Raw genomic sequence first — 16,538 nt, forward strand, 5'->3', positions numbered from 1 at the left:
ACGTCCTGCACGGTGTTGGGCTGTAAGCACAACCCCCACCTGTGGACGTCGGGCCCTCATACCACCCTCATGGAGTCTGTTTCTGACCGTTTGAGCAGACACATGCACATTTGTGGCCTGCTGGAGGTCATTTTGCAGGGCTCTGGCAGTGTTCCTCCTGCTCCTCCTTGCACAAAGGCGGAGGTAGCGATCCTGCTGCTGGGTTGTTGCCCTCCTACAGCCTCCTCCACGTCTCCTGATGTACTGGCCTGTCTCCTGATGTACTGGCCTGTCTCCTGGTAGTGCCTCCATGCTCTGGACACTACGCTGACAGACACAGCAAACCTTCTTGCCACAGCTCGCATTGATGTGCCATCCTGGATGAGCTGCACTACCTGAGCCACTTGTGTGGGTTGTAGACTCCGTCTCATGCTACCACTAGAGTGAAAGCACCGCCAGCATTCAAAAGTGACCAAAACATCAGCCAGGAAGCATAGGAACTGAGAAGTGGTCTGTGGTCACCACCTGCAGAACCACTCCTTTATTGGGGGTGTCTTGCTAATTGCCTATAATTTCCACCTGTTGTCTATTCCATTTGCACAACAGCATGTGAAATGTATTGTCAATCAGTGTTGCTTCCTAAGTGGACAGTTTGATTTCACAGAAGTGTGATTGACTTGGAGTTACATTTATTTTTTTGAGCATTATATATATATATATATATATATATATATATATATGTCTGTAGTCCCAGACTCATTGTCATTCTCTCTCCATCCCTCCCAAACACAGAGCAGTAGCAGCCCTCTCTGAGTGGACAGCTAATAAGCATGAAAGTCACATTGCTGGACCCTAATGTAACAGCTATAAAAGAAACACCTGAAACTAAATCCCCTACATCAGGGGTTCCCAACCTTTTTTCGTCCATGACCTCATTTTGATATCTGAAAATTCTCATGACCCCCAACCAAAAAATGATGTAATTAACAGACAATGTTATCTTTTTTTAATTGGGGTTATGGCAGTCAATTGCAAAAAAATCGAACAGTATTTTTGATTGTCTTCTCAACTCACGATCACATACTTTTAATTTGGGGCTAAGACAGTCAATTACAAATAAGTCTGACATAATGTCTCGTCTCACCACCACTAACGAGATGGGTGTGCTTGATGCATGTCGCGTCGGAGCTTCTCAAAGTCAGGGGGCGTGGTCAACAGTGCACACCTCCTCTCTGCTGTCACATCCAACCTGGATCAATATCTGGTTTTAATGTAGACGAGAGCACTGCTGAATCCAGCTTCACACAGATATGAGCTGGCGAAGGGTACCATGAGTTTTAATGCTCTGAGGGAGACGGCAGGGTATTCCCTTTCTGTCAGGAACCAAATCCTCTCCGTAATGACCCGTGAATGCTTTGTATTTTTTCAGAATTTTGGAAATTCTCCCGTGACCCCATTTTCATACATGCATCACTAGTTTGGGAACCGCTGCCCTAGACACTGGTCTTGACGAGAGGGGAAAAAACTGTCGGGGGAGGTTCTCTTCTGCACTGTTCAACCAATCCAGTAAATGTGGAGGAGGAGTTAAGATGGAGTGTCGCCTGAAAACCGGAACATCCTGTTGTTGGGGACTCGGCAGAGGCTTGCTGGACCCAAACGTTTCCAATCAATTACCTGGCTGCTGATTTGTCAGGCTGCAGACTACTGAGGAGAACGATGAATGACTAATTTCACAGACAGAACAGACAGACCCCACTGAACATGGACAACGGTGTCTATTGACCGGAGTCAGATCGAGCTAAACCATTTGGACTCAGAACATATCTCCCAAACAAAACACTGTTATAAATGAGTTGAAACAGAGCTGATGAACCAGCATAATATATAGGTAACATACATTCAGCTATTATCTCACCCCAGTCCTGTACTTAGACCATAACTAGTACCTACCTAAAGGGAGCCAGTGATCCAACTCACCGTTGAACATGGGCAGGAGGCCTTTGCGGTCGCTCCATTTGAGCTCGAAGCTGTAGAAGCAGATGAGATACTCCAGGTCCATCAGTACAATCACCAGAGAGTTGAGCTGGTCGGCCAGCCAGAAGTCTGCAAACTCCACGCGGTGGAACGGCGCCGTGAACACGCGGAACTGGGGAGACAGACAGATTTATTAGTCCCATACAAGACACAGGGTTAAATACATATGCTAACACTGAAAGGGGGGAGGGGGGGTGCAATGCTTATTGAAATAGTCTGAGGTTAGGAAAACATTGACAACTCTTCTGTCTAAAGTATACCTCTGCATACTAATACTACTAGAACTCCCATGCTTGTCTCACATGAAGGCAAAACAGACATTAACAAAAGAGAAGGGACAAACGCAGAGACCTCGGCTCCAACCGTGTACACAAGACTTGAACATGGAGGAAGCTCATTGTCATGCAGCTAATGAGGCTGTCATGTACAGGGTATTAGAGCAGTGGAAGGGGAGAAGGCAGAGCAAAATGAGCTGGAACGTGTTGAGGGCATGAGCCCTGAAGCAACCAGCAGTCCTTGCGTCTCCCTACAGTAAATTAACTGGTGGATACATATGGAAAAGCCTAACGAGGCTCTAGTTGGAGTGTGTCAATCTCATTCAACAGGGCTTGTTGCCACACCAGCAATAGTATCGCTGAGACACACAGTATCCAACCTGACACACCACACATGCCCTAAACATGACAGTCTGGGATCAGCACCGGGTCAGCTGAAGAGCAGTGCCTCTGTAGCGGTTTGATTTAATATAGTCTAATAAGACTGGGTTAACTAGTGTTTTAGGTATGGTTTTTGTTGGGCCTGGATTATGTTATCTGGGGTCTGTGAATGAGACTGTGGGTGAATGGGAATGATCCTCTCACCCTCTTGCCTCCAGGTCTAGCCTGACATTTCACCAGCCCATCTCTCTGTATGCTCTGCACCCACACTATGCAGCCTCACCCAGTCCCCAGATTGTCTCAGCTGCAGTATTGATTCAACCTGTTATGTACCAAACCATTTGGAAAGTATTAAGACCACTTCCCTTTTTCCACATTTTGTTACGTTATTCTAAAATGGATTAAATACAAAAAAATCCTCATCAATCTACATACAATACCCCATAATGACAAAGCGAAAACATGTTTTTTGAATTTTTTGCAAACGTATTAATTACCTTATTTATATAAGTATTCAGACCCTTTGCTAAGAGAATCGAAATTGAGCTCAGGCGCATCCTGTTTCCATTTATCATCCTTGAGATGTTTCTACAACTTGATTGGAGTCCACCTGTGGTAAATTCAATTGATTGGACATGATTTGTAAAAGGCAACTGTCTATATAAGGTCCCACAGTCTGCAGCATTGAAGGTCCCCAAGAACACAGTGGCCTCCATCATTCTTAAATGGAAGATGTTTGGAACCACCAAGACTCTTCCTAGAGCTGGCCGCCCGGCCAAACTGAGCAATCAGGGGAGAAGGGCCTTGGTCAGGGAGGAGACCAAAAACCTGATAGTCACTCTGACAGAACTCCAGAGTTTATCTGGAGAAGGACAACAATCGCTGCAGCACTCCATCAATCAGGCCTTTAGAGTGGCCAGACGGAAGCTACTTCTCAGTAAAAAGGCACATGATAGCACGCTTGGAGTTTGCCAAAAGGCAACTAAAAGACTCTCAGACCATGAGAAACATGATTCACTGGTCTGATGAAACCAAGATTGAACTCTTTGGCTTGAATGCCAAGCATCATGTCTGGAGGAAACCTGGCACCATCCCTACGGTGAAGCATGGTGGTGGCAGCAGCATGCTGTGGGGACGTTTTTCAGAGGCAGAGACTGAGAGACTAGTCAGGATCGAGGCAAAGATGAACACAGCAAAGTACAGAGAGATCCTTGAGGAAAACCTGCTCCAGAGTGCCAGAACCTCAGCCTGGGGTGAAGGTTCACCTTCCAACAGGACAACAACCCTAAGCACACAGCCATGACAACGCAGGAGTGGCTTTGGGACAAGTCTCTGAATGTCCTTGAGTGGCCCAGCCAGAGCCCGGTCTTGAACCCGATCGAACATCATTGGAGAGACCTAAAAATAGCTGTGCAGCGACGCTCCCCATCCAACCTGACAGCTTAAGAGGATCAGCAGAGAAGAATGGAAGAAACTCCCCAAATACAGGTGTGCCAAGCTTGTAGCGTCATACCCAAGAAGACTCGAGGCTGTATTCGCTGCAAAAGGTGCTTAAACAAAGTACTGAGTGCTTTGTCATTATGGGTATTGTGTGTAGATTGATGAGGCAAAAAAACGATTTAATCCATTTTATAATAAGGCTGTAACGTAACAAAATGTGGAAAAAGTCAAGGGGTCGCAATACTTTCCGAATACACTGTATGTGTGCTAATTAAGGATTTCTACCTGTCAATCTATGTCCTTATTGATCTCCACAACATCCCAATCATACAAAGACATCCAGAGGATAACAATTATTTTAAATGTATTCATTGCATAAAACTAACACACCAGGCAATCTGTCTTGATTTGTTCCTTGATTTTGGTTAGTGCCTGTGTTCAGTGTGGGCATCTCTAGAATGGTGCACAGGCCCAAGTGGGGCCCAATCAGAGCTGGAGAGGGCTGGGGATGCTTGGGAGATGGGGAAGATTGGAGGAGCAGCATACTGATGGATCCATCCCTGTAATGATTGCACAGTCACAGTCGCCACATCCCCAGGGACATGCCTGTATCTTATTATCCCTCACCCCACTGGCCTCTCTCTCGCACACAAACATAATCCTCCTACCCCCCCCCCCATCACCCAAGCCAGTAAACATCAGACAAAGAAAAGATAAGCCTAATACATGGAACACAATATAGAATGTGAGATAGGTATCAAATACAGTGTTGTACACACACAAACACCAGTTGAGTCAGGTTCCATTGTACTGATATAATATCATCATTATAATGCAGTAGTTCCAGTGGAGAAGGAGCTCACCAGAAGTTTGAGCAGCCAGAAGCGGGACTTGTAGTAGCCAGTCTTGAAGGGGTTGATGAGGAAGAGGAGCATGAAGCCGTAGAGGATGAGAGGGTTGACCTGCATGGGCAGCATGGTGTACTCAGAGTACAGACAGGACAGGATGCTCATACACCACAGCACCCCCAGGAAACCGGCAATCTACAGAAGACACAGAGGCATTAAACTATCCAATTCTCAGTAAATTTCCTTTATAAAGCAGTATACACATTGTCCTTGGAAATATGATCAGAAAAAACCCCTAGTGTATGTCTTCAGATTAGTATTGATTATTGACCATTTTCTATTTCCATTATTCAGCGCATTCTCGCTCTGGTGGTCACACAAGATGATTTCTTCTCTCCATTATTTTCACTACTGTCTGACTGGATTCTTTCTCATTGTCCTTGTGCATCTCCTGGTTCTCCTTTACCTCAAACAGGTGCTGGTGGGAGAGGTTGCTGCGAGGGTTCAACTCGAAGATGAGCACGTGGTTGACCCCCGCCTGGCGCCAGCCGTAGGTGTTAATGCCCAACAGGAAGAGGAATTCAATCAGCAGGAAGCCACCGCGGTAGATACGCACCAGAGGCCACACGTTCTCATACCGGATGAGTACAGCACCTGAAAAAGAATAATAGCAATTCGATCATGTCATTCGCCTTCAAATATCTGAAGGTACAATACAGTATGCAAAACTAACTTAAGTTCCCCCTAATGCCAAGTCTAAAATGTAAGCCTCATTTCCTCTTTATCTGTTAGCTAACCCCCAGTAAAAAGGCCTTATTAGCATGGTTGTGTGTGAACATACCAGTGAGGAGGAAGGAGATAGCGAGGACTATGAAGACCCCACAGTAGAGGCCAACGCGGAAGGTAGTCCAGGCCAGAGCAGGCTGCAGGAAGGAGCAGAGAATGACAGAGATGAGCAATTGCCAGTTACTACACCTGCGTGACTGCAAGTTTTCTAGGCTCCACTGTAATGTCAGGCACACAGCTGGAGAACCGCACTAGGCATTTACTAATTCATTTAGCTTGACAGATAGACACACTTATCCAGGGAAGCAGAAACCTTTTTCTGGTTGTGCTGCAGTCAATTCAATGCACGGTATGGAAAGAGTATATTAAAGTGTGTTATCATCAAGTACTTTGGTGTGTGCTAAAAATACAAGTCATATAAAGGTGCCCACAGGGAATCTGGACAAGCCATTTGGATCTAGCACAATTCAGGCTGGGCATGACATTGATATTAATACAGCTATAAATCTGAGGGATATGTGATGAGGATGCATTTTCTCATCCCCTGTGGAAAAAGTCATTTGTCCGGCCTAGTTTGGAGAGCCTCTTACAGGATCAATACTGTGGGGATAAATAGAGTGTGTGTTTCACACACACACACACACACACACACACACACACACACACACAGCAGGAACGAGATGAAGAGTGGGAAGTGTGTCGAACTGTCATACAACGTTAATGTTGATGAGATGCTGACACGAGCTGGAATTATGGCGGGAAAGATCTAAAAGTGATTGGTTAATGGTCCACTAACTAAAATACATACTATACTGACTTGGTATCCCCCTTTCCCTTTCCCATTCTAATAAATCTATGGTGCAGTCACTCTCACCTGTGCTGCCCCCAATGGAGGCACTCTCAGCCTCTTCATGGCTTTCTGACGGTCCCCTCCCTCCAGCTCTGTGGTCACCAGAGCCTGACAAACACACAACAAAGACATGTCAAAGGGAGGTCTATTACTCAAATTTAATTTGTCACGCGCCGAATACAACAGGCGCAGAAGACCTTACAGTGAAATGTAAGATGGGGCAATGCATATAGTCTGGGTATCCATTTGATTAGCTGTTCTGGAGTCTGATGGCTTGGGGGTAGAAGCCTCTTGGACCTAGACTTGGCACTCCGGTACCGCTTGCCGTGTGGTAGCAGAGAGAACAGTCTATGACTAGGGTGGCTGGAGTCTTTTGACCATTTTTAGGGCCTGCCTCTGACACCGCCTGGTATAGAGGTCCTGGATGGCAGGAAGCTTGGCCCCGGTGATGAACTGGGCCGTACGCACTACCCTCTGTAGTGCCTTGCGGTCGGAGGCTGAGCAGTTGCCATACCAGGCTGTGATGCAACCCGTCAGGATGCTCTCGATGGTGCAGCTGTAAAATCTTTTGAGGATATGAGGACACATGCCAAATCTTGTCAGTCTCCTGAGGGGGAATAGGTTTTGTTATGCCCTCTTCACGACTGTCTTGGTGTGCTTGGACCATGTTAGTTTGTTGGTGATGTGTACACCAAGGAACTTGAAGCTCTCAACCTGCTCCACTACAGCCCTGTTGATAAAAATGGGGGCGTGCTCGGTCCTCCTTTTCCTGTAGTCCACAATCATCTCCTTTGTCTTGATCACGTTGAGGGAGAGTTTGTTGTCCTTGCACCACACGTTCAGGTCTCTGACCTCCTCCCTATAGGCTGTCTCATTTTGTCGGTGATCAGGCCTACCACTGTTGTGTCATCAGCAAACTTAATGATGGTGTTGGAGTCGTGCTTGGCTGTGCAGTCAAGTGAACAGGGAGTACAGGAGGGGACTGAGCACGCACCCCTGAGGGGCCCCCGTGTTGAGGATCAGCGTGGCAGATGTGTTGTTACTTACCCTTACCACCTGGGGGCGACCCGTCAGGAAGTCTAGGATCCAGTAGCAGAGGGAGCTGTTTAGTCCCAGGATCCTTAGCTTAGTGATGAGCTTTGAGGGCACTGTGGTGTTGAACGCTGAGCTGTAGTCAATGAATAGCATTCTCACATAGGTGTTCCTTTTGTCCAGGTGTGAAAGGGCAGTGTGGAGTGCAATAGAGATTGCATCATCTGTGGATCTGTTGGTGCAGTATGCAAATTGGAGTGGGCCTAAGGTTACTGGGATAATGGTGTTTATGTAAGCCATGACCAGCCTTTCAAAGCATTTCATGCCTACAGACGTGAGTGCTACGGGTTGGTAGTCATTTAGGCAGGTTACCTTAGTGTTCTTGGGCACAGGGACTATGGTGGTCTGCTTAAAACATGTTGGCATTACAGACTCAGACAGGGAGAGGTTGAAAATGTCAGTGAAGACACTTGCCAGTTGGTCAGTGCATGCTCGGAGTACACGTCCTGGTAATCCGTCTGGCCCTGCGGCCTAGTGAATGTTGACCTGTTTAAAGGTCTTACTCACATCGGCTGCAGAGAGCGTGATCACACAGTCGTCCAGAACAGCTGATGCTCTCACGCATGTTTCAGTGTTACTTGCCTTGAAGCGAGCATAGAAGTTATTGAGCTCGTCTGGTACGCTCGTGTCACTGGGCAGCTCTCAGCTGTGCTTCCCTTTGTAGTCTGTAATAGTTTGCAAGCCCTGCCACATCCGACGAGCGTCGGATCCGGTGTAGTACGATTCGATCTTAGTCCTGTATTGGCGCTTTGCCTGTTTGATGCTTGGGCATAGTGGGATTTCTTATAAGCTTCCAGGTTAGAGTCCCACTCCTTGAAAGTGGCAGCTCTCAGTACGAATGTTGCCTGTAATCGATGGCTTCTGGTTGGGGTATGTACGTACAGTCACTGTGGGGACGACGTCCTCGATGCACTTACTGATAAAGCCAGTGACTGATGCGGTGTACTCCTCAATGCCATCGGAAGAACCCGGAACATATTCCAGTCTGTGCTAGCAAAACAGTCCTGTAGTTTAGCATCTGCTTCATCTGACCACTTTTTTATTGGCCCGAGTCACTGGTGCTTCCTGCTTACATTTTTGCTTGTAAGCAGGAATCAGGAGGACAGAATTATGGTCAGGTTTGCAAAAAGGAGTGCGGGGGAGAGTTTTGTACGCGTCTCTGTGTGTGGAGTAAAGGTGGTCTAGAATTTTTTTCCCTCTGGTTGCACATTTAACATGCGGATAGAAATTAGGTAAAACTGATTTAAGTTTCCCTGCAGTAAAGTCCCCGGCCACTAGGAGCGCTGCCTCTGGATGAGCGTTTTCCTGTTTGCTTATGGTGGTATACAGATCATTGAGTGCGGTTTTAGTGCCAGCATCGGTCTGTGTTGGTATGTAGACAGCTACGAAAAATACAGATGAAAACTCTCTAGGTAGATTGTGTGGTCTACAGATTATCATGAGATTCTCTACCTCAGGTGAGCAAAACCTTGAGACTTCCTTAAATATCGTGCACCAGCTGTTGTTTACGTATATATGCATAGGCCCCCGCCCCGTGTCTTACCAGTGGCTGCTGTTCTATCCTGCCGATAGAGTGTATAACCTGCCAGCTGTATGTTCTTAATGTTGTCGCTCAGCCACGACTCAGTGAAACATAAGATATTACTGTTTTTAATGTCCCGTTGGTAGGATATACGTTAGTTAGCAGGACGGAAGGCAAAGGCAGATTAGCCACTCGTTTCCTGATCCTCACAAGGCACCCTGACCTTTTTCCGCGAAATCTCAGTTTCCTTCTCCAGCGAATGACGAGGATCTGGGCCTGGTCAGGTGTCTGTAGTATATCCCTCCTGTCCGACTCATTGAAGACCAACTCTTCATCTAATCTGAGGTGAGTAATTGCAGTTCTGATGTCCAGAAGCTCTTTTCGGTCATAAGAGACGGTAGCAGCAACATTATGTACAAACAAGTTACAAACAACGGCAAAGAAATAACAAAATAGCATGGTTGGTTGCATTCTAACCGTCATGAAATGGTTAGAATGCAACACAACATATTCAATGAGAGTCAAAGACCAGGATCAGACAACGCTAGAATGCGAAATTTGGCCAATCATAATTTCATGATTGTACCTAGCTAAAATAGCTGACAGAGTAAACATAGTTGGAAAATAGTTAACCTCAACAATGCCTAGACCTCCACAGCCATGGGCTTCGGTTCCATACGTACCTCTGTCTCAGAGATGAGCTGGGTGATCTTCTTACAGGTGTAGAAAGGGGCCACCTCCACATGGGCCACACGCCAGTCAGCCCCGCGGGGAGTCTCCAGGATCTTATCATGCTTCTTCAGGATTTTACGGAAACCTGTGAAGTTCAGATTCTGGGAGAAAGACCAATCCTGGGGTTAGGGTTAGGGAAATGAATTGAGCAAGAGCTGCAGAGAAACATCAACAGGAGACAATGACTGAAAGGTTATTTTGCTGAGATCAAGAGAGAAACAGAGAATGAAATTGACACCAATAAAGAGAGATGGATAGAGATGGATAGAGAGAGATTGAGCTGTAGAAAGACATGTTATGCTTATAGCAGCATCAAACAGAAAGAGAGGGTGTGGAGACAGGCTGACTGGGTCTCACTTGGTAGTTATGCAGCAGGATGAGGCGGAGCTAGTATCTAGGGGTAGAGTGCAAGGTTTAGGGTTAAGGGTACTAACTTGGTAGTTCTGTAGCAGGATGAGGCAGAGGTAGTATCTATGGTAGGTGTTTGCAACAGGCAGCCCGCGGGCCATAAACGGCCCGCAAGTCATTTTTTTTGACCCCCCCCAAAGTTTTTGGAGAATTTTTGTTTTTGGTCCAAAATACTTTCCATCAACAGGAATTCAGATATTTATTTATTTAGGAAATCTGTTCCCAAGTATTCCTACTAATAAAAAAATAGACATACATTATGTGATTATGTCTCAATGTAATCAAGGAATGAAATGATTGTTCTTTTTAAATACAATCTCTTTTTGGGCTTAGTTGTGGTCAATTTGCAGTGTACAAAGTATTATAGTTATTTACAATCCCCCGAAGCTCCAACAAAAATCAACCCGTGGCTGAATCTAGTCGTCTACCCCTGATCTAGGGTTAGTGTGTAGGGTTTACGTTTAAGGGTACTTACTTGGTAGTTCTGCAGCAGGATGAGGCTGAGGTAGAACTCGGAGAAGGCCAGCTGCAGGTCCTTGATGTTACGGTGTTTGCAGCGTTCCTCCTGGGACAGGTGGAACACTGTCTTGCGTTTGCGGAGGCCTGGGGCATTGCTCTCACGCTGCGCATCCAGAGACGATTGCAGCTCATTCTGCAGGGTGGCGAAACGCCTCTGTGCTTCAGCAAGTTTCTCTGCAGGAGGAAAAATATGGAAAACAACTGAGTGAGCAACAGTGTCATGGCTGCAGTATGCCCAAGATAGAACTCTCAACAGCCCTGCAGGAAGTCCAGCTAGAGGTAAACACTCCTCTCCATTACGGGGGAAGCGGAAGGGGAGTATTAAGTTCTTTAGACATGTAAATGCAGCCCTCAGCAAGCCCATTACCAGGGTCAGAACAATGTTAATTTCCCTCCTGAGAGAGCGAGACAGCAGGGCAGGGAGGAACCTGAGTGGATCTGGAGCATGGCCCACATTCTCCCCACCTCGCCTTGGCGTCACCCAGCCTCACTGCACCCCAGTCCCGTTCCCACTACCACATTCCTGGACTGGACTCCTCGAGCCCAGCTCTGACACATATCCTCCACTGTCCCCTCAGCCTCGGTCTGCACTCTGCAGCCCACCACACATCCTATTCATAGGCAAAGGCAGACAGATGCTGTTGGAATAGACCTCCTCAATCCTGATTCACAACTAGGCCACCTGGTCAACGCGATGGTAGTGGCCTAGCACCGTCTCATGTTGCCCACTGTCAGTGAGGACAGGGGTGTTACATTAGGTGCAGTGGGTTCAATGGTTACTTTACCGCTCAGTTGCACACACAGCCTCTGGATTTCACAGGAATGCCTGAATAGCTGTTCTTTTGATTGCTAAAATTAGAGTAATCCCTCACAGAATAACAGTAGATTATGTCACTGTCTACACTGTCCAGAGGGCCTCCTATCTGCTCTGCATGGATCAAGTCATGACATAACATGAGGCGTGAGAAAGTCAAGACTCACATACTTTACCTAAGTAGGAAGAAATGATGCCTGATTAGATGTGTGTACAAACAAAGGTGGCATATATGTATGCAGGTTGAAGAGACTAAAAGAGGCTTTAATGTCTGAGCTTTGCCAGGAAAAGCCACAGGTAAAATATTGTCTCTAGAGTCGATATTTGAGGATACATACAAATATTTTAGATATAGTGACAGCTTTTAACAGAGACTGTGTTGTGCTTCGGTTTTTCTCCCTGGAATAGAGTTAAGTCATCCTGGAGCAGTGAAATTAAGGGGGTCGATGACCCCTTTCAGAAGAGGGAAGCTGCTTGCCACAGCTCTCTGCGGAGAAGAGGAGTCTCTTATGTAAAACTCACACATTGAACACAACATGAAAAGAGGGAGATAACGCTGTCTATCCAGCAAGATTCAGTAATTGCTTGTTTCATCCCAACATCCGGCTAGGAGGATTGAGAGATTATGATGCTGCAATCTGGAGTCACGTGTGAAGTGAATGGCTGGGTTACATGACTGCTAATAAGACCCAACACTGCTGAAAACAACCTTCCCTAAAGATTTCATTATAGCCTACATCGAGCCAGACTGCATTCAATTATAATAATGCCTGGTGTCTAGCCTTGACTTACCCAGACGTCTGCTGGATATGCTTAGGAACTGTTCGCAAATTACTATGGGGTAGTGCTGAGCAATTAGCTGAACATTTGGTTATCTTCCATAAAAACATTTTGGGACCAACATTGGTTAAATTATTTGTAACCTTTATTTTAACAGGGCAAGTCAGTTAGGAACAAATTCTTATTTACAATGACGGCCTACATTTGAATTATATATATACTTTTTTATTGCAGTTTCTCTATAGATAAATCATATCATGCCCGAAATGTGTGATGTAGTAGGGAGTTGTAGTTCACAACAGGCCAATATTCTACATAGGTCATAGTGATGTGTAGTTCTTTTTGAACAACTATTTTTACTGACTCGAGAGTCATGATTTGTTTTTCTGAGTGACTCATTCACTTTAGTCGTTAGTTTGACCTGATAGTGCTGGTTGAAATGAGCCCTACAGCAGGATTAATACACGCGCCTCCACAGATATGCTCCGACCACCAACTGTCTGTCATATGCGCGCAGGAAAATAGATCATGAGCAAAGAGAAGAACAACAAACTTGAATCGTTTGGGTGGCTGCAGTTTGCGAACGACTGTGTTTATCACCCTCAGGGCAGTCAAGCAATGCATTCCGCCAAGAGTCATTCAAACGCCAAGACCGCATTTCAAATGTTATTTGTATACCTAACAATCAGCAAATGTAAATTGTTTAAAGCACACGTTTACAAGTCTCAGTCGCAAATGACAGCTCCAATAAGCCACCTATGGTGAACGAGAGACTCGTAGAATCATGACTCTTTCGAGTTTTCAGTTCGTCATTCGCCGGTCAGTGGTCCTGTGTGCTCTGTGCATTACTGACTCAAATGAACGAAATTCGTCAAAATATTTGTTGTTTTGACTGAACGAGTCGAAAAGATCTGAGTCAGCAAAAATAGCCTTGCTTCCCATCACCACTTTTGCCAGAAAACGTGGTTATTACCTACAATGACCATAATCCATTGCGTACCTACTTATCCATTTATTTTTTATTTTTATGCCTGCTACAGGAGTACGCACGATCAAGAGGGATAGCAGGGTATCTGTATGAAACAGAAAGTTACATTTAGGAGTTTTTAAGTCGTTTTATTGCAACTTGGAATGCAATTTAAGACCAATTTTGAGGTCTGCGAGCGCAACACACTTGCTAATGTTCCCCTTCAGAAATAAGCACAAAAACATTTGAGCAAAATATACAGCTCTGTTACTGTAAAAACATGCAGTCAACTCTCCATCTGGAGAGCTAGGCTACTGGGTGCAGGCTTTTGATCCAGCCCTCTCAAACACACCTGAGTCAGCTTCAAGGTCCTGTTGAGCAGTTGATTTGTAAAATCTGGATTGTTAGAGAAGGCTGGAACAAAAGTATGTAGTACACACCCAATAGCTCTCTTGGATGTAAATATTATATGCTATAGTCCAACATTAGAACATTAGCCCTACAACCTACATTTGATTTAAAAAAAACAAATTCCCTTATTCAGTGAATCAGGTATATAATGGCTATACTTCAAATCCAAATAATTTTATTGGTCACATACACATATTTAGCAGATGTTATTGCGGGTGAAGCGAAATGAATGCAAGGTAGCTAAAACATGTTTATTTATTTATGATCCTGCTAAAATATTTCAGTGGTCAGGGTAAGTGAGATCTATTGACTAACATGAATACAGTTGAAGTCGAAAGTTTACATACACCTTAGCCAAATACATTTAAACTCAATTTTTCACAATTCCTGACATTTAATCCTAGTAAAAATTCCCTGTCTTAGGTCAGTTAGGATCACCACTTTATTTTAAGAATGTGAAATGTCAGAATAATAGTAGAGAAAATGATTTATTTCAGCTTTTATTTCTTTCATCACATTCCCAATGGGTCAGAAGTTAACATGCACTGAATTAGTATTTGGTAGCATTGCCTTTAAATTGTTTAACTTTGGTCAAACGTTTCGGGTAGCCTTCCACAAGCTTCCCAGAAAAGGTTGGGTGAATTTTGGCCCATTCCTCCTGACAGAGCTGGTGTAACTGAGTTAGGTTTGTAGGCCTCCTTGCTCGCACACACTTTTTCAGATCTGCCCACACATTTTCTATGGGATTGAGGTCAGGGATTTGTCATGGCCACTCCAATACCTTGACTTTGTTGTCCTTAAGCCATTTTGCCACAACTTTGGAAGAATGCTTGGGGTCATTGTCCATTTGGAAGACCCATTTGCGACCAAGCTTTAACTTCCTGACTGATGTCTTGAGATTTTTCTTCAAAATATCCACAAAATGTTCCTCCCTCATGATGCCATCTATTTTGTGAAGTGCATCAGTCCCTCCTGCAGCAAAGCACCCACACAACATGATGCTGCCACCCCCGTCCTTCACGGTTGGGATGGTGTTCTTCGGCTTACAGGAATCCCCCCTTTTCCTCTAAACACAACAATGGTCATTATGGCCAAACAGTTCTATTTTTGTTTCATCAGACGAGGACATTTCTCCAAAAAGTACGATCTTTGTCCCAATGTGCAGTTGCAAACCGTAGTCTGGCTTTTTTATGGCGGTTTTGGAGCAGTGGCGTCTTCCTTGCTGAGCGGCTTTTCAGGTTATGTCGATATAGGACTCGTTTTACTGTGGATTATTATACTTTTGTACCTGTTTCCTCGAGCATCTTCACAAGGTCCTTTGCTGTTGTTCTGGGATTGATTTGCACTTTTCGCACCAAAGTACGTTCATCTCTAGGAGACAGAACGCGTCTCCTTCCTGAGCGGTATGACGGCTGCGTGGTCCCATGGTGTTTAGACTTGCGTACTATTGTTTGTACAGATGAACGTGGTACCTTCAGGCGTTTGGAAATTGCTCCCAAGGATGAACCAGACTTGTGGAGGTCTACGATTCTTTTTCTGAGGTCTTGGCTGATTTATTTTGAATTTTCCCATGATGTCAAGCAAAGAGGCACTGAGTTTGAAGGTAGGCCTTGAAATACATCCACAGGTACACCTCCAATTGACTCAAATGATGTCAATTAGCTTATCAGAAGCTTCTAAAGCCATGGCATCATTTTCTGGAATTTTCCAAGCTGTTTAAAGGTACAGTTAACTTAGTGTATGTAAACTTCTGACCCACTGGAATTGTGATACAGTGAGTTATAATTGAAATAATCTGTCTGTAAACAATTGTTGGAAAAATGACTTGTGTCATGCACAAAGTAGATGTCCTAACCGACTTGCCAAAACGATAGTTTGTTAACAAGAAATTTGTGGAGTGGTTGAAAAACGAGTTTTAATGACTCCAACCTAAGTCTATGTAAACTTCCGACTTCAAGTGTATTTATATGGTTGTCATAATGACATGGCTACATTTGAATACAGGAAAATCGGAGCTTTCCAACAATGCCAGATTTATTTCTCATATCCCAATATTGATAGATCAGGAAACCGTTACAAACAGAGTAAACATCATGGTTTAAAAACGCACCCATTCATGAGTGCGTGATGGCTATTCGCGGTTATTCGCGAGTACCACTGGAATTTTTTTAGGACACGGCAATTACATTAATACATGGTAATAATAGCTAGCCCATTCCTAGACCCTAACTACCTTTAGCATGTATTCATAAAGGTATCTTCTGGCCGGTGGAGTTTTGTTAAGAGCCCCGATGCTCGTTCTGAACGTCAACACCCATCGCTTGCGGTAGGTACGGTTTTGGAAACATAAGGAACATATCTTTTATATCAGCGAGAAATAATTATTAAAAAACAAAAGGTTAAATTACTACACACCTTTACAGTGCCTTGCAAAAGTATTCACCCCCTTGGCATTTTTCCTATATTGTTGCATTACAACCTGTAAATTAAATGGATTTTTATTTGGATTTCATGTAATGGACATACACAAAATAGTCCAAATTGTTTAAAAAAATTCAACAACAAAAAAACGGAAAAGATGTGCGTGCATATGTATTCACCCCCTTTGCTATGAAGCCCCTAAATAAGATCTGATGCAACCAATTACCTTCAGAAGTCACATAATTAGTTAAATGAAGTCCACCTGTGTGCAATCTAAGT

General features: G+C 44.6%; 1 protein-coding gene across 1 annotated transcript in view; it reads right to left on the reverse strand.

The window, feature by feature from the left end:
- The window catches only part of LOC106584313 (xenotropic and polytropic retrovirus receptor 1 homolog), a 103,809-nt gene that overhangs the window by 11,635 nt on the left and 75,636 nt on the right, over window positions 1–16,538 (reverse strand). Inside the window, exons 4-10 of the mRNA XM_014169421.2 lie at window positions 10,823–11,040; window positions 9,891–10,040; window positions 6,618–6,701; window positions 5,799–5,880; window positions 5,424–5,611; window positions 4,973–5,152; window positions 1,957–2,125 (exon numbers count right to left, since the gene is read on the reverse strand). Of these exons, the coding sequence (XP_014024896.1) occupies window positions 1,957–2,125; window positions 4,973–5,152; window positions 5,424–5,611; window positions 5,799–5,880; window positions 6,618–6,701; window positions 9,891–10,040; window positions 10,823–11,040 (1,071 nt within the window). The remainder of the gene's footprint in view (window positions 1–1,956; window positions 2,126–4,972; window positions 5,153–5,423; window positions 5,612–5,798; window positions 5,881–6,617; window positions 6,702–9,890; window positions 10,041–10,822; window positions 11,041–16,538) is intronic.

The sequence above is a fragment of the Salmo salar genome, chromosome ssa23, assembly GCF_905237065.1.
Source record: "Salmo salar chromosome ssa23, Ssal_v3.1, whole genome shotgun sequence".
In the NCBI taxonomy this organism is placed as follows: Eukaryota; Metazoa; Chordata; class Actinopteri; order Salmoniformes; family Salmonidae; genus Salmo; species Salmo salar.